This window comes from Caenorhabditis elegans, chromosome I (assembly GCF_000002985.6).
Source record: "Caenorhabditis elegans chromosome I".
NCBI lineage: Eukaryota > Metazoa > Nematoda > Chromadorea > Rhabditida > Rhabditidae > Caenorhabditis > Caenorhabditis elegans.
In genome coordinates this window covers 2,754,428-2,779,336 of record NC_003279.8, presented here as the reverse complement: position 1 = coordinate 2,779,336, position 24,909 = coordinate 2,754,428, and the positions used below count along the sequence as shown (strand labels likewise).

General features: G+C 37.8%; 5 protein-coding genes and 2 non-coding genes across 17 annotated transcripts; 4 read left to right on the top strand and 3 right to left on the bottom strand.

The window, feature by feature from the left end:
* Positions 1–617: 617 nt before the first annotated feature.
* Positions 618–2,973, top strand: Y71F9B.13 (NADH dehydrogenase [ubiquinone] 1 beta subcomplex subunit 7). 3 transcript variants are annotated; one of them, NM_058639.6, is made up of 4 exons: positions 618–820; positions 1,888–2,189; positions 2,239–2,350; positions 2,788–2,967. In NM_058639.6, exons 1-4 carry the CDS (start codon positions 689–691, stop codon positions 2,902–2,904), a joined length of 663 nt encoding a protein of 220 aa, NP_491040.1. In that variant the 5' UTR covers positions 618–688; the 3' UTR covers positions 2,905–2,967. The 3 variants fall into 3 exon arrangements, 2 of the variants coding, with proteins under 2 accessions (NP_491040.1, NP_001379914.1); NR_132617.1 differs by having other exon boundaries at positions 689–2,189; positions 2,788–2,904; NM_001393124.1 differs by lacking the exon at positions 618–820 and having other exon boundaries at positions 1,086–2,189; positions 2,788–2,973.
* Positions 2,974–3,232: 259 nt separating this feature from the next.
* On the top strand, positions 3,233–18,179 carry sop-3 (the record flags this gene model as incomplete). 7 transcript variants are annotated; one of them, NM_001377816.2, is made up of 15 exons in its annotated part: positions 3,233–3,392; positions 3,443–3,576; positions 3,636–3,723; positions 3,771–3,913; positions 6,353–6,567; positions 7,967–8,536; positions 9,465–9,576; positions 10,466–10,689; positions 11,508–12,167; positions 13,441–13,599; positions 13,642–13,697; positions 13,992–14,245; positions 14,939–15,895; positions 16,945–17,190; positions 17,824–18,179. In NM_001377816.2, the coding sequence occupies 15 exons, from the start codon at positions 3,255–3,257 to the stop codon at positions 18,017–18,019; spliced, it is 4,152 nt and encodes a 1,383-aa protein (NP_001364504.1). The 7 variants fall into 7 exon arrangements, with proteins under 7 accessions (NP_001364504.1, NP_001293373.1, NP_001364767.1 ...); NM_001377813.3 differs by having other exon boundaries at positions 3,237–3,392; positions 13,660–13,697; positions 17,824–18,169; NM_001306444.3 differs by having other exon boundaries at positions 3,236–3,392; positions 13,642–14,245.
* Y71F9B.1 (uncharacterized protein) lies at positions 3,916–4,425 on the bottom strand. Its single transcript, NM_058638.4, has 2 exons — positions 4,143–4,425; positions 3,916–4,090 (listed from the first exon to the last, which is right to left on the bottom strand). Exons 1-2 carry the CDS (start codon positions 4,422–4,424, stop codon positions 3,953–3,955), a joined length of 420 nt encoding a protein of 139 aa, NP_491039.1. The 5' UTR covers position 4,425; the 3' UTR covers positions 3,916–3,952.
* Positions 18,153–19,033, bottom strand: Y71F9B.24. 2 transcript variants are annotated; one of them, NR_131376.1, is made up of 2 exons: positions 18,854–19,025; positions 18,153–18,412 (listed from the first exon to the last, which is right to left on the bottom strand). The 2 variants fall into 2 exon arrangements; NR_131375.1 differs by having other exon boundaries at positions 18,155–18,419; positions 18,854–19,033.
* On the top strand, positions 18,293–20,314 carry Y71F9B.9 (3-hydroxyacyl-CoA dehydrogenase; the record flags this gene model as incomplete). 2 transcript variants are annotated; one of them, NM_058636.7, is made up of 5 exons in its annotated part: positions 18,293–18,389; positions 18,882–19,011; positions 19,367–19,608; positions 19,655–20,024; positions 20,093–20,314. In NM_058636.7, the coding sequence occupies 5 exons, from the start codon at positions 18,355–18,357 to the stop codon at positions 20,261–20,263; spliced, it is 948 nt and encodes a 315-aa protein (NP_491037.3). In that variant the 3' UTR covers positions 20,264–20,314. The 2 variants fall into 2 exon arrangements, with proteins under 2 accessions (NP_491037.3, NP_001122553.2); NM_001129081.4 differs by having other exon boundaries at positions 18,355–18,389; positions 20,102–20,308.
* A 617-nt stretch (positions 20,315–20,931) lies between these two features.
* Y71F9B.20 lies at positions 20,932–21,039 on the bottom strand. Its single transcript, NR_049999.1, has one exon. It is a non-coding gene; the product is annotated as an Unclassified non-coding RNA Y71F9B.20 (non-coding RNA).
* A 93-nt stretch (positions 21,040–21,132) lies between these two features.
* Positions 21,133–23,712, top strand: plk-2 (Serine/threonine-protein kinase plk-2; the record flags this gene model as incomplete). Its single annotated transcript, NM_058635.9, has 6 exons — positions 21,133–21,444; positions 21,501–21,792; positions 21,841–21,953; positions 22,244–22,678; positions 22,727–23,170; positions 23,217–23,712. 6 exons carry the CDS (start codon positions 21,133–21,135, stop codon positions 23,517–23,519), a joined length of 1,899 nt encoding a protein of 632 aa, NP_491036.1. The 3' UTR covers positions 23,520–23,712.
* Positions 23,713–24,909: the final 1,197 nt, after the last annotated feature.

Genomic DNA, 24,909 nt, shown 5'->3' with positions numbered 1-24,909 from the left:
AAAAATGACCGAGATATAAGCTGTCGAACCGGTCGATGCACCATGTTCCTCGTTCTACTTTAGCAGCTTATATTTTGGTTCTAAAACATTTTTTTAGTTAAAAACTTTAGGTTAAGATCAAAAGTAGCCAAGAAATAAGCCGCTGAAGTTTCGAGCAAGGCAATTTTTATAAGAAATTGCAGTAAATACCTTTTGGCTGGTTTTTGAAAAAAAAAAGTCGAAACACCATGTCTCTAATTTGAATTTACCGACTCTTGGCTACTATCTTGGATAATTTTTGTAATCATATCAATAAATTTTGAATTTCAACTTGTAGAAAAAATATATGACAATTAATTTTTAAATGTATTTATTATACGTATTTTTTATAAAGCCACAGTCAACATTTTTTGTCAATTTCCGTCAATTTGTAGTCTCGTAGTGTGTTCAAACCGTCTTCTCATCAAAAATTTGTGATTCTTAATCAATCGTTTCCCGTCTGATTACACCTTCTTCTCATCCTTTTTTCTATCATTCTTCTGTTTTTCTTTACCCATTACCTTATGATCTCCATTATTGTTCAATGGTCACTTTTTCGATTCAATCGCTTCCAAATCAAAATCTACTTTCAAAATTCCAGATGTTCAATCATCTCATATTAATTTTCTCATGCCACGTGGCACTGCTAACAGCAGCTCCATCCGCCAGAATGTGCGCCTCGTTCGCGAAATTCGCCGAACGATGGAATCCGCTTCCGGAGACACTGCTCTCGTGGTCCAAGAACAATTGTGACAAGGTTCAGCCAAGACCAAGGGATATGTCATGTGAAGATGTTGTACAGGTAGGTGGAGATTCGGAAAGGTCACGCCCATTTTTCTGTGCCCTGTAGGGCTGTACAACCGGACGTCCGGTCGTCCGAACCGGACGCACATGCGTCCGGTTGGGGGTAGCTATCCACGACGGCCGACAATTTCCGAGTTTCGCCACTCACTATAAAATTGCTGATTAAGTATAGTGAGTGGCGAAACTCGGAAATTGTCGGCCGCCGTGGAAACCTACCCCAAAACCGGACGCAGTGCGTCCGGTGGTGTCAAAATCGGACGACCGGACGCCGATTTGTACAGCCCTAGTGTCCTGAAGGCGAGCGGTCTGCTCCACGTTGTGCTCCGAATCGGGGAATCTTGATCGGGAGAATCTAAATCTGCCCATAGAACCTTGAACGTTGCGGAAAATTCAATTTTTGCCACGAGTCACACAAATATGGGAAATCTGAATTTTTGAGCTCAGATGGGCACAGTTTTGTGGGCGTGGTATTTACAGGGAACTCAGATATATGGGGAGCCAAGATCGTGTAAATTTACAAGGTGGATCTCCGTAAATCTACACAATTTTGGCTCTTCCCGCGCCACGCCCCTTGGGTCCCGATATGTATGCGTCTCTTCAACAGACAACTCTCTGCGGCTTTGTAATATTAGTTAGTCGCAATAACTTGCAATTTTTGTACCGAAAATACGGTACCCGGTCTCGACACAATCTACTTTTGTTGCTAAATTTCCAGCGATTTTTTTTTCGATAAAAATATATTATGAAAACTCTTAAACTTTGAAAAATCGTGAGAAAATCTATGGGAAATCGGTGAAACTACAGTAATCTTTAAAGGCGCACAGTTCATTTCCATTTAACCAATAATTCACGTGGTGTCAGGCTGTCCCATGACGGTTTGATCTACAAAAAATGCTGGAATTTTTCTCTCAGCACACTCTTAACTATGCGAAATTAGTTTAAAAGTCTGCGTCTCTTCTCCCGCATTTGGGGCACTTTGACACCACGTGATAATTGTCGTGTCAAGACTAAGTTATAATTCGCTGCGAGACTCGAAAAATGATGTGCAACCTTCCCAACTTTCAGTTCGTCGCGGACTGCAATTTCAGCGGCGGAGGCCCCGGGCCGGGAAAACTGGCGGACACCACCAACCGCCAGGTCGCCGACACATTCTACCAGAGGACCTACGAAAACTCGCCGAGAGTCCTGCCAAAGTATATCTACTATAATGAGAATACCGCCAGAGACTACGGGCAGTTCGGTAACTGGTACTACCCGAATTACTATCCACCAACTTATCTCGGATTCTTCGACGGACGGCCGGCAAGTATGGCACAGCTTGAGAATGATTATAAATTTGCAAAAGGTGGACATTATCCATATAACAGGTAAATTTAAATTTTTTTAAAATTAATAATAAAACTTGTTTTTTTTCAGAGCCGATAATATTGTGAACATTGGGCTTCAACAGACATATCTTCCAACTTGCCTTCACGACTTGTTCTACTGTGTTCGCGCCAGCAATGGGCAGAGACCCCAGGCGTATTTGGTAGGTGGCCTAGGACTCAAAAAAAACTAGGCCATCGATTTTTCGAATTTTTAAAGAAAAAAACCATGTATTTTTAGTTGAAAATCTCCTTTTTTTAATCTTTTCCACGGATTTCTGGCTTCCCTCATAAATTGAAATGGAAGAGTTTGCCGAACTAGGTCATTTAGGCTCGGCCATATCTGGCATAGATTTACGGAGCGTTGCGTGTCGCGTCGCGGCTCGATTTTAGTTGTAAAACTAAATGTATTTGCCCGTGTGGAGTACTTTCCCACGTGTTTTCCGGCAGGCGATTGTCAATGGAGCGCGAAAAATTCAATGAGGAAGGCCAGAACCCCGTGCGCACGTTTAATTTTGCAACGCTCGCGCCAAGACCTTTCCTCTCAATTGAGCTCAAACAACGTTTTTTTTTAAAAATCACATTTCCTTCTCTTTTTCAGAACTACAAAGAATACCGCCGTGACCGTGACCAGGCTGCTGAACAAATGGCCCAACGGGATCAAGATATCAAGACTCTCCGCCGCCACCGCACCAGACACCACGAGGATGATGAATAAATTGATTTTGTTTGTAGATTATTAATGAAACATGATGTATTTTTGTTAATAAAATATAACTTGAAAATCGATTTTTTCTGCAGAAAACCGGTTTTAAACCCTGAGACGAATTATCTAAATTCAAACACCCGCCAATTGATGCCAGTGGCTGTGGCCTAAAATCCGCCTGCTAAACAACACGCGCCGCGTTATAACGGAGTGTCGTTCGCAGCAAAACAAAATATTTTTTGCACCGATTTTCTATTTTAAACTGCATTTTTAATGGGTTTCTCGTTAAAATTTCTCAATTTTTATATTATTAAACAGCAAATAATTAAATATTTATCGATTTTCAGGTAGCGAAACCTACCATGATAATTGAAGAGAGGAAAAATCATGAGTTAAACCTGGAGTCGATCGATCGAGATTTGCGAATGGAAAATGTCCGCCAAAGCGCAGAAAAGCTGGGATGGGAGCATTTTGCGAGATCTGTCAGGAGGAATTTGCTGGTAACTGCAATCTCCACCGTTTTTCATTGAAAAAAAAATCAAATTTTCAGGAGAAAAGGCAAACACTCGATGCACGAACCCGTCTCGACGTTCTTGGCTCTCTGGTTTTTATGAAAGAGCATTTACCAATTGATAATGATGCTACTATTGCTCGAAAAGTTCAACAATTATCTGAAGGCCTAGGGTGAGTGCTTTTTTAAATTTTTTTTAAATTAAAAATTTTATAAATAATTTTTTTTTCAGAGAACATTGCGTGTTTTCAACTCAAAATAGTGGATTTTCAATCAGAAATCCTGATGTAACAATCGACATTGGTGTTGCAGAGGATCAAGTGCGTTGAATACGGGATTTTACCAAAACAATAAAGCTATCTTTCAGATTAGTACCTGCAAAATCGGTTATTTCGGTCAACCGCTCACTGATGCTCCAGGAGCTCTAGCTCTAATGAAAAATGGAGAATTCTCGAAGCTTCGCGATTCGATAACCGCGATTTTGTCCTCACTTCCGAAGGAAATTACATTGTAAAGCTAATAATATTTATTTTTCAGAGGAAAAGAAAACTAAAAATATGAAATAAAAGCGTAAAAACTAATGAGAGCGACAGCGAGAATAATCGAAGATCTGACATAATGCACCGGCTGGGAGATCTTATCCTGTGTGAGACGGATGAAGCTGATCAGCAGGGCTCCAAGGGCTACCTGGAACGATTTTTATTGAATCATTTAAGAATAAAAATCAATAATATATTACCGGCGGAAGGTTCTTGGCTTCTTCTTCCAAATCGATCGTCGGTATAGATTCCACAGAGGAGAACGTCCACAGCAGAAAACTCGTGTAGAGACCGCCGGCGACGATGGAGAGGGATGAGAGAGTGCGCCACGTGGCGTTCCGTGGAATTTGAATGATGGAGAGGATCGCCGGGACCAAGTAGACCGGCGTATAGGCCCACCAGGTCGGATTTCTCGAGATTTCGAGAAGGCCGTAAGCCAGAAGGCCCAAACCGAGAATTGATTCAGTGGCGCGGAGGAACATTCTAGAAAAAAACCATTTTTTGTGAAATTTTGATTTAAAGGTGGTGTAGTTGAGTTTTTTATTTCTTTATTAGACTCAAAATTGTCTGAAAACACCGAATTTGATAATGAAACTTCTTGAAAACTTTTCCAAAAAAAATTATGACGCTCAAAAAATGACCTAAAATTAGTGAAAATTTGAAGTTGACCAACTTATCATTGTCGCAGCGGCTGGAAACAATTTTTTTTTGAAATTGTCGTCTATTTTTGAGTAAACAAGTAGATTATCTTGCGTTTTAAGCTTTATTATGGTATTTAAAGTCGATGGACGAAGAGAATTGATTAAAAAAATTTGAAAAATCTCTTCGTCCATCGACTTTTAAATACCTTAATAAAACTGAAAACGCAAGATAATCTACTTGTTTACTCAAAAATAGACGACAGTTTCAAAAAAAAATTTGTTTCCAGCTGCTGCGACAAAGATATTTAAGTTGGTCAAATTTCAAATTTTCACTAATTTTAGGCCATTTTCGAGAGGCCATAACTTTTTTTTGAGAAGTTTTCAAGAAATTTCATTATGAAATTCGGTGTTTTCAGACAATTTTGAGTCTAATAAAGAAATTTTAAAAAATTCGACTACTCTACCTTTAAGTTATAGAAAATAGTTAAAAATATCTATTTTTCTATTCGATGTTCCTTTATATACAGCTATAAAAATTTTATATGAAACTTATTTAAAAATATAATATACAGGAAAATTTCCCTACAAAAACGAGAAAATAAAAAAATCAATGAAATTCAAACTATTTTAAAGCCAAAATTTCGATAAAAACGAGATTTTCTGTATTTTGAAGGTGGTTTTCAGAAAAAGAAAACGAATTTATGGATGAAAGTATGACCACTTCTGAATGTTTTTTTTTTTGTTGCAATAACTAGTTGTGAGAGACGCAGACGGACGAAGATATGTATGTTGTAGTTTTTGATAAGAGAGATGAAGGTCAAACAAGGGGAATATGATGATAATTACGATAAAACTGTTTTATTAGACTCAAAATGCGCGGGAACTTTGAAATTTCAGGGAAAAATTGCTGATTTTTGCTAGAATCTAGAATTTCACTGCAACTTTTTCCTCACGAGAGACGAGGAAAATTGGTTTCTAGGCCATGGCCGAGGGGCCGACAAGTTTCAGCGGCAATTTATCTTGCTTTGTTTTCCGCTTGTTTTCTTTTGTTTTTCACAGCCTTTTCCCGTTTTTTCTTATTAAAACTGATAAATAAATATTTTTTGCAGATGCCAAAACGATTTCCAAGTAAAAAAAAGTGTATTCAGTGGGCAAGCAGCGGTGAAAGTGGTCAATGGTCAAATATGATGGATTACGGGAATACAAAACCTAGACTTTTTCTGAAACATGATACATATGCTGCTTAAATGCTGAGACTACCTGATTTTCATAACGAGACCGCTGAAAAAGTTTTGAGGTTTCCAAAATTCAACTTTTTTGGTGAAAAAGTCGAGATTTTCGCACAAAAAGTTGAATTTTGAAAACCTCAAAACTTTTTCAGCGGTCTCGTTATGAAAATCAGGTAGTCTCAGCATTTAAGCAGCATATGTATCATGTTTCAGAAAAAGTTTAGGTTTTGTATTCCCGTAATCCATCATATTACAATGCCCACTTTCACAGCTGCTTGCCCACTGAATACATAATTTTTTCAGTTGGAAATTGTTTTAGCATCTGCAAAAAGTATTTATTTATCAGTTTTAATAAGAAAAAACGGGAAAAAGCTGTGAAAAACAAAAGAAAACAAGCGAAAAACAAAGCAAGATAAATGGCCGCTGAAACTTGTCGGCCCCTCGACCATGGCCTAGAAACCACTTTTCCTCGTCCCTCGTGAGGAAAAAGTTGCAGTGAGGAAACTTACTTTTTTCAATTTCAATAATTTCAATTTCCAGAAGCGAGAAAAACGCGTGCAAAGAAGCTTTTCGAGCCCTCGACCAGTTGCTCATTCGAGATGCAGCCGACTCTTCGTTTACTGCAATTAACACCGGGAAATATGGATTTTATGCTCCGCGTAATGAGCTACGTTCTGGACGGATTTATTATGTTGCGGAGCCAGTTTTGATTCGGCTCGCCGAGAAGGAGGGAAAAACCAAGGCCGATGCTTCTTGTGAGCTTTTTTTTGGATTAAAAAAAGGATTAAAGGACGATCCGTTCTTCAAGTGCTATGCACTGCGGATCTGGGATTCAGGTACACTGCCTGGTGGTGATCCCTCTGGGCTGTAATTTAAGCCACGTCCTAGCCGGGGACTGTGGCCGATAATCCAGTCGTGGATTGCTCCACTTCCCAATAGAGGCTGGGTGAACCTAGGGGGTGAGGCCGGACTTGAACTCGTGACCTCCAGACTGCTAGCGGCCACCACTACCGACTGAGCTATCTGCCCCCCCCCCCCCTAAATACGGTTGCAGGTCTCGACACGAAATATTTTTTTTTTGAATACGAAAATGTGTGCGCCTTTAAATTTAAAGTACTGTAACTTCAAAATTTGGTTGTTTTAATAGTTTTTCGTTGAAAATATAATTTTTCATTAAAAAATTAAATTAAAACTGGCAAAACCACATAAATTTTAACAGAAAATCTATAAAACTTTCAAAAAGTACTCTAATCCGAGAGAATAAAACTATTAAAACCTCATTAAATTTTGAAATTATTGTATTTTTAAAGGCGCACAATCATTTTTATTTAACAAAAAAATTGTCGTGTCGAGACCTTTTGGCGCAAAAATCGCCAAATTTTGTGTTTTGAGCGTTTTTTCATGTGGAAAATGTTACGAATTTTCGAATTTCAAAATTTAGTTTCTGCAGAATTTTATCGATTTTCCGTTAAAAATATATTATTTCATTGAAAATGAGATTAAAACTATCAAAACCAGATATATTTTAACAGAAAAAACTAGGAAAAATCTATGAAAATTTCAAAAAGTTCTGTAATTCGAGGATGTTTTAAAATCTATGCTGTATTTTAAAAACAACTAGAATAAAACTATGAAAACCTAATAAATTATTAAACAGAACCTACAAACGTTTGAGATTACTGTACTTTTTAAAGACGCAAATCCGTTTGTATTTAGCAAAACAATTGTCGTGTCGAGACCGGATACCGTTTTTTTTTTGTTAAATTTTGCGGTTGTCTATCTGAAAACATGCTAAAAATCAATAAAATCCCAATTTTTGCTACCAATTCGAAATTTTTCGTTTAAAATATAATTATTCATTGAAAAATTCAATGAAAACTATCAAAACCGCATAGATTTCAACAGAAAAATTGATGAAATTGATGAAAATTTTTTATCAATTTTGCATAGTATTTCAAAAACTAAAATAAAACTATTAAAACTTTTGAATTACTGTAATTTTTAAAGGCGCACACTAGTTTTTATTTAACAAAAAAATTGTGCGTGTCGAGACCATTTGGTGCAAAAATCGCCAAATTTTGCATTTGTATAACTGGAAAATATTTTTTTTTTAAATTTCAAATTTAACTTTAAAACTCAATTTTAAATTTCCAGACCTCGACCTCCTTCCCTACATTGAAATATCCTTCTTCAAACACGATAAACCGAGTAAACTGCCGGTATTCACACAAACTGGAGAATGGAGCACATTTAACGATGCAAATGTGTGCATTTGTGTACGATTTAATCAAGGATTTCTACTCTCGCAACAGACGATTCGAAAATTATCCCATATAGTCCCAAAATCTCCGCTAGTCCGTAATTATGTCAATTTCTATCGTTATATGACAGGCCGAGTCGGTGTGAAGAGCAATCTGAAACTGCTGACCCAGTTCCCGGATGAAGGCGATATTCAGCAACAGTATCAAGTTGATTCGAAGATGCTTACTAAAGAAGACGATGTGGTTGCCATGGAAATGTATCTCAGTGATTTTAGAGATTTGTCGAAACTCATTGAAACTCTTCGAAGCGAGTGGAAACATGCAAGTCTTTGGGAATCAATTCTTGCGATTTGTGAATCAAGTAAAGGAGAGCAGAAAGAAGTGAACGCTGTTGATATGCAACTTGTGCTCCGTCGTACAGAGTTTTTCCTTCAATTTGACACGGATTATGGGAGCATGACGAGTGAGTTGAAGGAGCCAGTGCTGGAAAAAGTCGGAAATTTCTCGTTTTTCGGATTTTATGGATTCTCTGAAAAAAAATTCGATTTTTTTTCTCGAAAAATGGTTTTTTTTTTAGTTTTTTCAGACCAAAAAACCAAAAAAAAAACTAAATTTTTCCGTCGAAAAAATAGTGAAATTTGTTCAAAGTGAACTAATTTCGGAATGAGAATTTAAAATAAATTAAAAAAAGTTTTAATACTGTTAAAAATCTGAAAATAAGCTGATTTTAGCTTTAAAAATGCCCAATTTCACCAAATTTTTTCGGAAAACGTGCAAAAATGCTTATAATTCAGATTTTTGAAATAAATTTTAGATTAAAAAAATTGGAATTATAAGCAGATTTGTACGTTTGCCGGGAAAATTTGGCGAAATTTATCGAAAATCTGGAAAAAATGAACTAATTTGAGCTAAAAGCTTCAATTCCGTCAACCTTAAACGTACAAAAACGCTTATTTCAGTATTATAATCCAACTTTTTGATCTAAAATTTTAATAGAAATGCAGAAAACGGTCGGTTTCGTATGAAAATTAATATTATTTTGGTTGAAAAGCTTGAAAAAACCTCAAAAAGTGTCTATTTTATAATGTTTTATTATCTTTTTCAAGCTTTTCAACCAAAATAAATATTAATTTCACTATCAGATTGATTTCAAATTTTAAAAAAGTTGGGTTATCATATTGATATAAGCAATTTTGTAAATACGTTTGCCGGAAAAAAAAGGCAAAATTGAATATTTTTATTAAAATTAGCCTTTTTTCCAGGTTTTCCGATTAAAATCACCATAAAAAGTTTCTGAAAATATTTTGAAATATCTCATTTCGAAATTCGATTATGTGAAGCCTAAACTAGCGAAACTGTTTCAATTTGGCAAAAAAAAATCCGAATTTCAGTGCAAATCTTCGAAAAATCGCCGAGCAACTATGTGGTCAAGACAACATCCCAAATAACTGGCGAGTCGCCTTCCTTGGATTTTGATAAAATGCTCACTGAGAAGCTGAATAGGTAATTTTTCATAGATTTTTGTCCCGAAAAATGGAATTTTATAGTTTTTTTTCCCCCGATAAACAACTATCAAAACCCACAATAAAAATTCGGGAACAAAAAATTCGAAGGCTGCGTAGTGCACAACATATTTGACGCGCAAAATATCTCGTAGCGAAAACTACAGTAATTTTTCAAATGACTACTGTAGCGCTTGTGTCGATTTACGGGCTCAATTTTATCGATAGAATATTAAAATTAACAAAAACTGAGAATCGATTTTTTCATTTCAAAAATTGAGATCCCGTAATTCGACACAAGCGCTACAGTAGTCATTTAAAGAATTACTGTAGTTTTCGCTACGGGATATTTTGCGCGTCAAATATGTTGTGCAATACGCATTCCCATAATTTGTGTTCCCGTAATATAAAAATTGGAAACTACAGTACTCTTTAAAGGCGCACACGGTTTTCCATTCGTGTCGAGACCAGAAGGGCTGTTGCAAAAAAACTTTTTGACCAAAAACTATTTATAACTAAAACGTCACATTTTTGAATAAAAATTTTTTGTTTTTGGTCCGAAAAAACCAAAAAAAAATTGATTTTTTTAAATCATAATAACTAAAACAAAAACCAAAAAAAAACCAAAAAATTTCCAGCCCCGAGACCACCAAAAAATCGAATTTTTCAAAAACCCAAAAAATAAACCCTTTTTTTCGATTTTTTTTCATTATAAAAACTGAAACATAAGATTTTTGAAAAACAATTTTTTATGTTTCTTGGCGCGAAAAAACAAAAAAATGACAGCCCTGAAGACCAGTTGCCGTATTTTTTAGAGAAAATCGTAAAATTTCACATCTAAGTAATAATGGAGTATCCACGTTTATTAAACCAAAATATTTTTTTTCCAGCACGTGGAGCATTCCGGCAACTCTTACATTCGCCATCACCGATCTCAAATGTCGTATCAATAGTGTACTCAATTGTGTCATTTCTTTTGATTCTTCTTCTTCTTCTGATAAACAACATCAAAATTATTGGTCCATATCCAACAACAACACACAGCTTATGCAATCTGCTGCACAAAAATCGGCGGCAAAATGCACAAAAAAGAAGGTTACGGTTTTAGAAGTTGGTGAGTTTGAAGAAAAAGTAGAACAATTTTTAAAAATTAAAAAGAAACTCCTTGTCATTTGAAAAAGGATTCTTTAAAATAGGAGAGTACAAAAAATTCCAAAAAAAAAAAATTTCTTTGACACAAATCTGAAACTTTTACAAAAAAATCGTTTTTTATTCTGAAAAATCCAAAAAATCGGTTTTTTTTTGTTATAAAAACCTTTAAAAAAATTCCTTTAAAAATGTTTTTTCGGACAAACTGAAAACTTTTCCAGAAAAAAAATCCAAAAACTTATTTTTTTCTGAAAAACTGAAAAACTTTTTTTTAAAAAAAATTCAAAAAAAATTTAATAACAATTCTGAAACTTCTACAAAAAATTTCCAAAAAATATTTTTTTTTTTTTTTGAAAAATCTGAAACGACTGAAAACAGAAATGTTGCCTTTTTTGGTCTAAATATTTCTGATTTTTTTCAAAAAAAAAATTAAAATTTTCCAAAAAGCTTCCAAAATGGTTGCCTAACATGTGTGAAATCTTTTCAAAAAAAAAACAAAATTCCTGAGAATGCGTATTGCACAACATATTTGACGCGCAAAATATCTCGTAGCAAAAACTACAGTAATTCTTTAAATGACTACTGTAGGTCGATTTACGGGACCTCGATTTTTAAACTGAAAATTTGTTTTCAAATTGTTTTCCTAATTTACAAAAGTCGAGCCCGTAAATCGACACCAACGCGCTACAGTAGTCATTTAAAGAATTACTGTAGTTTTCGCTACGAGATATTTTGAGTGCCCGAAATACTGTGATATAAAACTTCAAACTCGAATTTATTTAGGACCAGCAATTGAGCCAACACAATTGGTATACACACGGGAAAACGATGAAGAATTTCAAGGATCTTTACTATCAAGTTTTGGAGAAGTCGATGATTATTATGTAAAAACCTCAACAATCGGAAGAACTCGACCACAGCCTCGCCCGAAGCGTGAGCCGAATCAGCTGACAAGTATGGATATGATGTCTGCAGAACTTGACAAAAGCCGTCACACCATGGAAGGATCAATGCGTGATGCTCAAACATCAAGCTTCCTCGACGCGGCCCGTGTCCGAATGAAACAATCCATTGGTGCAGCTCACGCTGTTGGACTTGCAAGCCATCAGCCACCAGCTTCTCCAGTCGCAGCAGCAGCAGCAGCTCCAGGCGGTCCGATGAGGCATAATTCATATCCGAGTGGCTTTGAACCGCCGCCGTCGGTGGCTCCGTATGATTTCCCTGCTGATCCATCAAAGAAGCAGCGGAAACAGCGTGCCAAGAAGCAGCCTGGAGAAGAGCCGCCGGCTGGAAGGGGTAAAGGAGGGAAGAAGGGACGAGGAGCTGGAGCAGTTGGAGCAGCAGCGGCTGGTGGAAGGAAAAGTGCTGGTGGAGCTGGAGAAAATCCGTTTGGGATGGATCCGATGAGGCCTCCGATGTTGCAGAGGAGCTCGAGTGAACAGCGTACGTAGCAATTTTGAAATTGGCTCCAAAAATTGCTCAAAAATTGCTCAAAAAATTCATAAAATTGCTCAAAAATTGCTGACAATTTTTTTTTCAAAAAATTCCAAAATTTGCTCAAAATTTTTTAAATAACAATTTCGAGAAGTGCTCGAAAATTGCCCAAAATTGCTCAAAAAAAAATTGCTGAAACATTTTTGATAAATTGCTTAAAAATTGCTCAAATGTTTTTCAGAAATTGCTCAAGAATTGCTCAAAAATTCAAAAAATACTCAAAAACTGCTCAAAATTTTTCAAAAATGTTTGAAAAAAATTCAAAAAACACTTAACATTTTTTAAATAAAAATTCCAAAAATTGCTCGAAAATATTTCAAAAAATTCTAATAATTGCTAATTTTTTTTAATTCCAAAAATGTCAAAAATAGCTCTCATTTTTTACTTGTAAAATTGCTTTAAAATTGCTGGCAATTTTAAAAAAATAAAATTCCAAAAAAATTGCTCAAAAACGTTTGCAAATATTCAAACAATGCTCAAAAATTTTTAAATAAAAATTTCAAAAATTACTCGAAAATTGCTCAAAAAATTCCAAAATTTTCTCAAAAATGCTGGAAAATAGCTGGAACATTTTTCGAAAAATTCCAAAAAATGCTCAAACTTTTTTTAATGTCCAAAAATTCCGAAAATCTTTCAAAATTTTGCGAAAAGTTCCAAAAATTGCTAAAAACTTATTCAAAAAATTGTTCTAATTCTTTTTAAATTTCTTTTTAATATATAATTTTTTCAAAATTCCAAAAATTGCTCGAACAATTGCTCAAAAACTTTTGCAGAAAATCTCAAAAATTCCTTTTTTTATATCCAAAAATTCCCAAAATTTTTCAAAATTTTGCAAAAAAAAAATCCAAAAATTGCCCAAAAATTGCTCGAAAAAATTCAAAAAATTCCCAGAATTGCTCAAAATTGTTTGCAAAAAATTCAAAAAATACTCAAAATGTTTTAAGTAGAAATTTCAAAAATTGCCCAAGAATTGCTCAAAAAATTGCTCAAAAATTGCTCAAAAAAGCTCAAAAAAAAGCTCAAAAAAATTTCAAGAATGTCTCAAAAATTGCTGAAAACTTTTTTGCAAAAACTCCAAAAATATGCTTTAAAATTTCATGAATTGCTCGCAAATTGCTGGAAAACTTTTGCAGAAATTTCCAAAATTTGCTCAAAAAATCCAAAAATTGCTCTAAAAATTTCGTACTACAAATCCACAAATTTCATATTTTCAACTTTTCAGATAACCCGAATCCCCATCAAATGTCACAATATCAAATGCAACAATACCAGCAAAATCAACAATTCCGAATGCATCAAATGCAGCAACAGCAACAGCAACAATTCCAAATGCAATCTCCAAAGAATCCACTTGTTCCAGCATATACTGATGAGGATTCCGGTAAGTTGTACCTTAAAACCCTTCTCTGGTACTACTAAAAAGAATCAAAACGAGTTGCAGATGAAGAATGTGATCCTCCACCACCACCAAAGCCACAGGTCAGTACATCTTCCCGAATGTCGTCTGTCCCCAGTCATCCTCCACCACCACCCCAACAGCTTGGTAATCCGATGGTCGGGTATCCGGGAATGCCGTTGCAAAGTCCGAATCATCTTCCGCTAACCCCGTCCCCGTTGTCTGCCCCTCCGAAGCCATTTTCCCCCGAGCAACAGCATCATTTCGGTATGAAGATGCGTGAAACGTCGTACTGGAAAGAGCTCGAACGTCTTGAGACGAAGCCCGATGTTGAAAAGCTTAAGCAACAGTTGTCTAGTTCTTCTTCTTCTTCGCAGGCTGAAGCATCTGATCCTCCCAGCACGTCCACGGAAGCACAAGATCCACCAAAACCTTCTTCTTCTTCTGCACCACCACCACCGAAAAAGAAGTTGGGTCTTGAAGCGGCTATTTCTAAGATACGTGGTCAACAAGAGCAGGCTCTGCAGAAACAACTGCAGCAGCAGGAATCTGTGGAATCCGAGTTGGCTACACCTCATCCAGGATCATCGGGAGCTCCACCGCTGGCACCGCACCAAGTGAACCGAGCAAGGTAATCGTGCTTAATGCGTATGGAACAACATATTTGACGAGCAAAATATCTCGTAGCGAAAACTAATAACTAATTTGATCCCGTAAATCGACACAAGCGCTACAGTAATCACTACGACTACTGTAGCACATGTGTCGATTTACGGGATCCATTTCATCTATAGAATATTAAAATTAAGCAAAAAATGAAAAGATAATGAAGAAAAATGGATTATCGCTGTCACAGCTCGAAAAAAAAATTCAAAAACACTTTAAAAATCAATAGCCACAAACGCTAAAGCGCTACAATAGTTAATAATAATAATAATATTTTATTCACTTCCTATATTGTAAAGAAAGTGAATAAAATATTATTATTATTATTAACTACTGTAGCGCTTTAGCGCTTGTGTCGATTTACGGGATATCGATTTTTGAAATGATTTAGAACTTCTTTTCGAGCTGTGTGACAGCGATAATCCATTTTTCTTCATTATTTTCTCAGGTTTTGCTTAATTTTAATATTCTAAATGGATTACCACTGTCACAGCTCGAAAAGAATTTTCTAAAACATTTCAAATATCATATCCCGTAAATCGACACAAGCGCTAAAGCGCTACTGTAGTCATTATTTTTCGCTACGAGATATTTTGCGCGTCAAATATGGTGTTTATTCCGCATTCTCAGATTCAATTAACATCTAATAATCTTTCAGAAATCTTAATGATATTTTCGATGATGAAGCTGACGATTCGAGCCCGACGGCTGACATTAAGCCATCTCTACAAGCCCTCCAGAAGCCTACGGATACTTCAAGCCAGTCAACTTCGAGTGAGCCACCTCCAAAGAAGGAGCCTGCCGATGAGCAGCCAGAAAGAGAGAAGGAAAAGCTCATTTTGAAGATTCCAAAAATGCTAAAGCCTGTAGTAGATGATCGACGGGAAGATCGAAAGGAGCGAGATCGCGATCGAGACAGAGATCGGGATCGTGACGAGGATCGAGAAAAAGTTCGGGATAAGGAGGATAAAGCTCAACGTGAAAAGGACAAGAAGGAGAAGGAACGCGAACGACGCCGCCAGCGGGACCGTGACCGTACCGAGCAGAAGAAGTCTGATCGGGAGAAGGAGCCATCGAAAAAGCGGAAGCTAGAGAAAAAGGATGAGAAGGAGAAAGATCGACGGGAGCCGGAACGGAAGAAGGGGAAAAGCGATGGAAAGGAGTATAGCAAGGCATCAACCACTTCACTGATTCCGACGTTGAGCTTGAAGAACTTTAGAATCCCGAAGAAAGATACTGTCGAGGAGGAGAAGAAGGATGTTAAAGAAGAAGCTCCGGGACCATCATCATCCACAGAATCTAAGAAAGAGCCCCCGTCAGCAGCTCCGATCACGAGAAAAGAGTCTACGACTGCACCAGTTGCTCCGGCGGTTCAACAACAACAACAACGAAAAGAGTCGTTTACGGCTCTTCCGTCATTGCCAGAGCAGCAGCAGCATCATCGAGAGCCGCTTTTGAAGAAGAAGCCACCACTACAACCACCACCGCCACCACAGATGACTGGACCTCCGATCGGGATATATCCAGGACCGCCGGCTCCCGGTAATCTGCCGGGTAGTAGCAGGCCGAGTGGGAATCGGAAGCAACCTCTTCCGCCACCACCTCCGATGATTAGGTAGGCATCGTTTTTTTTAGAAAGCTGGATCCTGAAAAATATCGATTTTTCAACTAATTTGAATTACCGCGCTTTTGTATCTAAGCTCCGCCCATAAAACCGTGCCGCAATCTGGTTTTTTTTTTTGGAATTTCACCGAAAATTTTCCGTTTTTGAGTGATTATTTTTAAATATTAATAAGGAAAAAGGTTTTAAATGTTCAAAAAAAATTTTTTCCGGCAAATTCGGCATTTTTTTTTTAATTTTTGGTAAACTACCGATTTGCCGGAAAATTTCATTTTCGGCAATTTGCCGGTTTGCCGATTTTGCCGGAAATTTTTATTTTCGGAAATTTACCGATTGGCCGGAAATTTTCAATTCCAGCAGTTTGCCGATTTTCCAGACATTTTCAATTCGGGCAATTTTCCGGTTTGCCGATTTGTTGGAAATTTTAAACTCCGGAAATTTTCCAATTTGCCGGAAATTTTCGATTTCGTAATTTTCCGATTTGCCGGAAACTTGCATTTTCGGTAATTTTCCGATTTGCCGGAAATTTTCATTTTCGGAAATTTTCCGATTTGCCGGAAATTTTCAATTCGGGCAATTTTTCGGTGTTCAGATTTGCCGGAATTTTTCATTTCCTGCATTTTGTCGATTTGCCGATTTGCCGGAAATGTTCAATTCCGGCAGATTTGCAAAAAAAAAATCGTATTTCAAAAAAAATTAACATTTTCGTTCCCCGAACTTTGTATGAAAAATGTTTTTTTTAAGTAAAAAACTTTTGCAATACGAAAAAAAAAATTTACATTTATAACCTATTTCCGTTTTAAAAATTAGAAAAGCAACACAAAAATAAAGAATTTGCGTCGAAATTCCAAAAAAAAAAAAGTGCGGCACGGTTATATGGGCGGAGCTTAAGGGCAAAAGCGCGGTAATTCAAATCAGGGGTGGGCGGGGCAATTGCCGTTCGGCAAATTTTTTTTGGCGACAAATTCGGCAATTTGCCGGTTTGCCAATTTGCCGGAAAAATCATTTTCCGCCAAAAATTCAAAATTTCTAAAAATTTCCAGAGGTCCACCACCGGATCAAATGTACCGTGATCGATCGGGAGGCGGCGGCGGCAGTATGCGTGGCGGCTTCCCACCAGCGTCTCACTATCACGGAGGAACGAGTGGAGTCAACAAACAAGTGGCCTCTTATGCACAGGGCCTTCCGCCTGGTATGGGACCGCCCGTGGTCAAGCCTCACGGAAACAACTATCAAGCGTCGCAATGGGTCAGGCCGCCCACGCACAGGGACTCCTCGCACAGCTATCAGTCAGTTTTCTAGTCCCGCGTTCGCTTTTTGAATAGATTTAGTTTTGTTCATAGTCACTTGCATGGTTAAAATGGAAATTTTTAGTTTAAAATTTAAAATTCCAGGCTTTTTTTTTCATTTATTTCTCTAATATCTCTACACTCCGCACTCCTGCACGTTCTCTACCCCACGGTTTTTATTACGTGGCCTAGGAAACCCTAGAACTCGGCCACCCAATTTTTTTTTGGAAACTTGCCCAAAATGTTTTTATAAGAGATTTCTATCGTTTTGAGGAGGGGATTTTTTCCAAAAATTGGTCCTCGCAGCCATGTAGTAAAACCGAATTTACAGTACACCTGCTCACAGTCTGCACCGCCTGAAATTATTACGGACACACAAAATTCTGAGAATGCGTACTGCACAACATATTTGACGCGCAAAATATCCGAAAAAATGACTACTGTAGCCGCTTGTGTCGATTTACGGGATCATTTATAGCCCGTAAATCGACACAAGCGCTACAGTAGAAACTGAAAGATATTTTGCGCGTCAAATGTGTTGTGCAATACGCATTCTCAGAATTTGTGTGTTCCCGTAATATCTGCAAATTTTCAATTCCCCTTAAATTTTCGCCAACTCCTCATAATTTTCAGCGGAATGCCGTCTCTTGGACCACCACAGCTCCAGCGAGAGCCGCCGGCGCCGCCACCGCCGCAAATGATCCCACTGCCAAAGGATCCACCGGTGCTCCGTGAGCATCCGCGGGAACACCGAGCACACCGCGGCGGAGCAGATGACGATGGTCCCGACAGTCCGGAAGAAGGAACTCTACGCATTGACGACGAGTAAATGATCTCTTGCTGAACCAGCCGCCGATTAGAGTCTAACTATTGAAACAACTTTTTTTGTAATTATGAGATTGTACTATAATTTTTGCTTCTTGTTTGAAACAATTTTTCATGTGATAACAGATATGCATTTTATTTATATATAAATGATAACAAATTGTTCTCTGCTTGTACCCTCAACGCAGATTTCCTTGGAGAACAAGAAGCGTCGTGTTCTCTCTCTCTCTGCGTCTATTGTTATTACGGATCCATAGCGGCGGATGATAACGATGATGATAAGGATTCCGATTGTTAATAAAAGGCATTCATCACACGACTGTCTTCTTGTCCAGCAACATGTCTCCCTTTGGCAAAATTGCCATAGTTGGCAGGTTTGTGAGTTAAAGGTGAAGCACTGAAATCTGGGAAATTGTTTTAAATGACTCCAAATTTTCCGCTGATTCCGGATATCTGAGGTGAAAAATTCGAAAAAAATAATTCGTTTGAGCTAGAAATCGCGAATTTCATTAGCGTCCCCATAAGTTTATTTCAAATGCGCGCCCAATGAAATTCTCATTGGAGCGCGTTCGCTTTGTGTCGATTTACGGGAGCTCTCCCAGTTTTCAGCCTTTTTTAAAATTAAGAAAACACGATAAAAACTGAAAAAAGCGCGGAATAAATAAAACAAATTAAGAGCTCCCGTAAATCGGCACTAATTGGGATGCAAATGAAAATCGCGATTTGTATGTAGCTGAAATATACAAAAAATTATTAAACATAGATATTCGGAATCAGGGGCAAATTTGGAGTTATTTGAAAATATTTTCCGTGCTCCAAGTTCTCAATTTAAACTTACCAAATTCGAAATCCCATAATCTTTCCAGCGGCCTAGTTGGTTCAAGCTGGGCAACAATTTTCGCGAGCTCTGGATATGAAGTTCAAATGTATGATATTTCTGAAAAACAACTGCAGGTGGCTCTAGAGAATGTAGAGAAAAATCTACGGAAGTTGGATGTAAGTCCCCTGAATGGGAACTCTAAATTCTGAGAATGCGTATTGCACAACGTATTTGACGCGCAAAATATCTCGTAGCGAAAACTACAGTAATTCTTTAAAGTACTACTGTAGCGCTTGTGTCGATTTACGGAAATAATTTATTAATCGATAACACACACACACACACAAATTACAAAACAATACGAAAAAATTCGTTTCAAAATCGAGTCCGTAAATCGACCCAAAGGCTACAGTAGTCACTCCAGATTTCGCTGCGGGATATTTTTATATTTTGCGCGTCAAATATGTTGCGCAATACGCATTCTCGGAATTTCGCGTTTCCGACTAACAAGAAAAAGAAAAAAAAATTTAGGAGCATGGCCTTCAAAGAGGCAATCTATCAGCTGATGAGGCTCTCCTTCGAGTTTCTACCACTACATCGTTGAATGAGGTTATGAAGAATGCAATTTATATGCAGGAATCTGCACTTGAAGATTTAAATTTTCGAATTCAATTCTACAAAGTTATTGATGAGATCGCGGATCCTACAACGATCCTTGCAAGTAGTACGTCAACAATTCCAGCGTCCAAGTTCACTGATGGTCTGATAAATAAGTAAATAGACTTCTTTGTTATCTTATTTCTATTAACATTAATTCAGGGAACGTTGTCTTATCGTCCACCCCGTCAATCCTCCGCTCTTCCTTCCTCTTACCGAGCTTGTTCCTGCTCCGTGGACCTCACAGGATACTGTAGATAGAGCTGCAGAGATCATGCGATCTGTGAAGCAGGAGCCGGTGAAGCTGAAGAAAGAAGTTTTGGGATTCGTTGTGAATCGTCTACAATTCGCTTTGCTAGCAGAAACCTGGCGTTTGGTAGCCGATGGCGTCATTGGCGTGAATGATGTGGATGCGGTGATGTCAGCTGGTCTAGGGCCGAGATATGCGTTCAATGGGACTTGTGAAACGGTTCATTTGAACGCGTTTGGTGTCAGAGATTATTTTAAAAGATATGCGGCTGGAATTACGGCGGTAAGGAGCTTGAAGCTTGTGCTTTTTATTTTTATTTTATTTATTTTTATTTCCGCTAGCATTTCCAGGTCCTGAAGGATATGGGGCCGATTCCAGATTTCACAGACGAGAAAGTCATTAATAAGCTTGAAGAAGAGCTGGAGCCGAAAATGAGCACTTTGAATATTCGAAAACATCAAGCGGAGAGAGAAGAGAAGCTCGTGGAAATTGCCAAGCTGAAGAAGGACCTGAATCTTTAATTTTTCCTCTTATTGAATTTATTTTGTCAATAAATGCACAAAAATACTCCCTTTTTTTGAGATATTTATGACATATTTCATTGCGCAAAAATGTCGTAACAAGATACAAATCTATGTAACAGCAAAAATACGATAAAAATCACGCGAAGGACACACAGTTGACCACTAAACCGGTAATTACATGCACGGGAATTGATAATTATAGATTTTGTGTTTCAAAATGTTTTGCAAAATTCAATGGAAACATTTTGCAATCATTAAATTAATTAATTATGTAATTCGATTTTCAGAAAAATCAATAATTTTCGAGGCTCGTAAATCGTTCGGACTACCGTACCCAGGCGCGATCGTTGCGAGACCCGCGCGCGGGCAGCTTTGTTTTTTGAAAAATCACACGTGTTTTTCGTTGATTTTCTCCTAATTTTCGTTTTAAAATGGGAAATTCATCGATTTTTCGAGATATTATCAACGAATTCTGGTATAAATCCTTCTTTACCCCGTCAATTTTATAATAAAAAGTTGTTTTTCAACCCTGAAAACGAAAAAAGCACTAAAATGAACATTCTCGCGTATATTAAAATTAGAAAACGGGATAGAAAAGGGTATTTGAACCCTATTTCCGTAATTTTTGTGTCCTTTTCCCGTCAATATATCATGATAATCACTGAAATGGCCCATAAACACAGCTGACAATTTATCATTGTTCTCGTTGTTCTTAGCCTGGCGCTGTCGGCGCATTCCGGGTGAAGGTCGGTGCTAGATTAATTGCCTTTTTCCGTCGTTGTTCATTTCTTTTCGCCGTGTGACATTTTTTTTTTCTCGTGTTCCTCTTACTTTTTCAAATTTCACAGTACATTTCGACTTTTCAGATGCAGCGTGTACAGCCGTCTGCAGCAAGGGTAAAGTCCCAGAAGAAGGAGAAGGCGCCGCCAGATGTTCCAGACGTGATTCTCGATGGAGAACGCAAGACTCGTTATGAAAAAGGCAAATTTTTGGGAAAAGGAGGATTCGCACATTGCTACGAGCTGCGGAACAAGTCTACAGGCGAGCTGTTTGCTGGAAAAGTCGTCCCGAAAGCGCTGCTTATCAAGCAGTATCAGAGAGACAAAATGGCTCAAGAAGTGCAGATTCATAGGAACCTCCAACATCGCAATGTTGTGAAATTATATCACTTCTTCGAGGTTTGTACATTATTAATTAGGTATTAATTAATTAATTATTTTTAAAAAAATTCCAGGATAAATCAAACGTCTACATCACGCTGGAATTGTGTCCAAGAAGATCGTTGATGGAGCTGCATAAGCGACGAAAAGCGGTCACAGAGCCTGAAGCCCGCTACTTTACATATCAAATCGTGGAAGGTGTGCTCTACTTGCACAATTTAAAGATTGTACATCGTGATTTGAAGCTCGGAAATCTCTTCCTCAATGATGAATTGCAAGTGAAAATCGGCGATTTCGGGTTGGCAACAACTTGTGATAATGATGAGAGAAAGAAGACACTCTGTGGAACTCCAAATTACATTGCACGTATGTTTCACGCAGAATCGTTGCAAAAATCGAATATTTATTTTTCAGCTGAAGTTTTGAACAAAATCGGGCACTCCTTTGAAGTCGATTTATGGGCGATTGGTTGCATTCTCTACATTCTTCTTTTCGGCCATCCGCCATTCGAGTCGAAGAGTTTGGAGGTAAAGAAGCAGCAATGAGGCGGCACGGTTTCTCCGATTTTATTGTTTCATGTCCTTTTTTGAAACGTTATCCTATTTTATGCTAAATTGGTTGTAAAAACATGAAATATCCTCACAATCTGATGAGAATTTGATTGGATAACATTTTCATCTGAAAATGATGATAAAAAGAAACTTTATTGAAAAAAAAAACAACTAAAAAATGAGGAAAAAAACGTTGCCGCAGAGTTGCGAAATTACGCCACGCCTATATTTCTTTGCGGCAAAATTCATCATATTTCATATTTCAGGAGACCTATTCGCGCATCAAAAACAACAACTACGTCATCCCAACATCGGCGAGTGCTGCAGCATCTCAACTCATTCGTGTGCTTCTTGACCCAGTGCCGAGTCGCCGTCCAAATGCCAGAGCTGTATGCCGAGATCACTTCTTCAAATCCGGCTTCATGCCTGCTCGTCTTCCAGTTTCGTGCCTCACGATGGTCCCACACTTAAACGATGATGAATACGCAGAGGAAAATGTGTCTCCAAGTGGCACGATCGATCAGCGTGGTCCGCACCAAGCTGGTAGATCCGGACTTTCTGCGATTCCGGCTCATCTCGTGTCGAGAAATTCTGAACGGCAGCAAACTCACCGAATGGAGGCGTACCGACAGCCGACTGACTGCTATTTGTCGAATTTACTCGCTCAAGTCAACGATTTATTGGCTACGCCAACCGCAGATGTAAGGAAATGACATTTTTAATTTAAATAGCAAAAATTTTACTTTCAGATTGATGATGCAGAAGCCGCTCTAGACTCGTATCAATCGCCTGAAGCTCTTCCCGTGTTCTGGATTTCCAAATGGGTTGACTACTCTGATAAGTATGGAATCGGTTATCAGCTTTGCGATAATTCGGTTGGAGTACTTTTCAACGATAATTCAAGAATCATGCTGGACACTGCTGGCACCCAGCTGACATATATTGAGAAAACCGAGAAGGAGCACTATTTCGACATGGAAAGCGCAATACCATCGGGCCTACAGAAGAAGATGACACTTCTCAAGTATTTCCGATCGTACATGAATGATCATTTGTTGCAAGCAGGACAGCAAGTTACTCGGAAAGTAGGAGACGATTTGGCTCGCCTTCCGACGCTTCGTGTCTGGTTCCGAACAAAGTCGGCAATTGTGCTTCATCTCTCCAACGGCACTGTTCAGATAAACTTTTTCAATGTAAGAGTTCTCGTTAATTTTAATATAACAATTATTATTTTTTCAGGATCACATTAAAATGGTGTTGTGTCCACTCATGCAAGCTGTCACCTTCATCGATGAGAACAAGCGCATGTTCACGTACAAATTTTCACACTTGGCTGAAAATGGATGTCCGGAGAAGTTCCTCCATCGAATTCAATACGCCAAGTGTATGATCCAACGACTCGTCGAGGAACACACGAAAGAGGAGACGAAACACAATGCACCGGCGGCCAATGCAGTACGCCTTCCATCGACTTCCAGCAACGTCCGTTTGGAATCTGCAGCAGATATCCAGCCGGCTTATCCATCATCCTCGCGTCGCTAAGAAAATCGATCTGCAACAAATTGAGCTCATTTCCCCTTACCGGTTTTGATATTTCTCTGATCAATACACTTTTATGTCCGTGTTTGTAATCAATTTTATCCAAGCAAATTGCCTTCCTTTTGTATTGCCTTTCTTTTTTATTTTTAACGTTTATTTTTCCCCTTCCCCCTCTCGTATTAAATATTCATTTCGTCTCTCTATGTATGTCACTTCCTAATTTAGAAGAGAACGAACAAACATTCGGGTGTCATCATGCTCATCAGCCGGGGGGTGGTGGGTAATCGCATTTGTCTCCATGTTCCACTTCATCAATTCATTTTGGAGCCCGAATTTATTCACATGTACCCCCCCCCCCCCCCCATTTATTAAGTTCAATTCCAAACTTTTTTTCCAGAAAAATCTACGAGCAAGACGAGGAGAAAACATTATTTTCAAATCGTATCAAGCACTTCTCGTTCTTTACTTCCGTCGTGTATGTGCCTACTTCGTCAAATCCGATTCACCTCGTTTTCGGATTGCCCTTTTCTTTCCCGCTTCACTCTCTCTCTTCAAAAAAGATACGAATCCGTGCTCCTCCGTAGTTTTGTTTACCGCAGTGTCTCCTTCAGAGAGGTCTCGTAACTGTGTAAACTTGTTTTATGATGATTTCCCATATATATATATATATATTCCGCCGCTCACTAGAGATTACGATGCCGTCGTGGGAATTGAAATTTTATCAGTTTTCGAAGGCTCGATTTACTAACGTTAGCTCCTTTAAAGGATTACGGTAGTTTTTAGGATCATTTTTAAAAATACAGTATTCTTTAAAGGCGCATGGTTCTTTTTCTACGGGATTTTTTTCAATTTTTGGAGAAAAACGAGATTTTTAAGAAAAAGGTCGAAAATCGAATTCTTATTTTTCAAATAATGTTTTTTTTCGATTTTGGCGCCAAAAACACTGCCTGGTCTCGACACGACAAATTTTTGTAAAATTTAAAAAGGTGTGCGCCTTTAAAGACTACTGTAGATTCAAACTTCTGTTGTTGCAGAATTTTTATTGGTTTTTCAAAATAATTAAAACAATTTTTCATTAAAATAAACAAAAAAAATGAAAAATCGATGAAAATTCCACTGGCTCACCTTTTTGCTTATAATAAAAAAAAATTTCGTGTCGAACTTTTACTACGGTAGTTTAAAAATTTTCTTCGATCGTGCCAGGACCATTGTTTACTGTGAAAATCGCATTTTTCGACAACTAGGCAATAAAAAAGAAATTTTCAAAATCCCAAAAACTCTAAATTTTTAGTTTTGAAGCGGCGAGCAAAATTTTAGTGTTGAGATTATTAGTGCTTAACAAATTTTAATGCGAATTTATTAAACTAAACCTCGAGAATATCTCCTTCCGCTT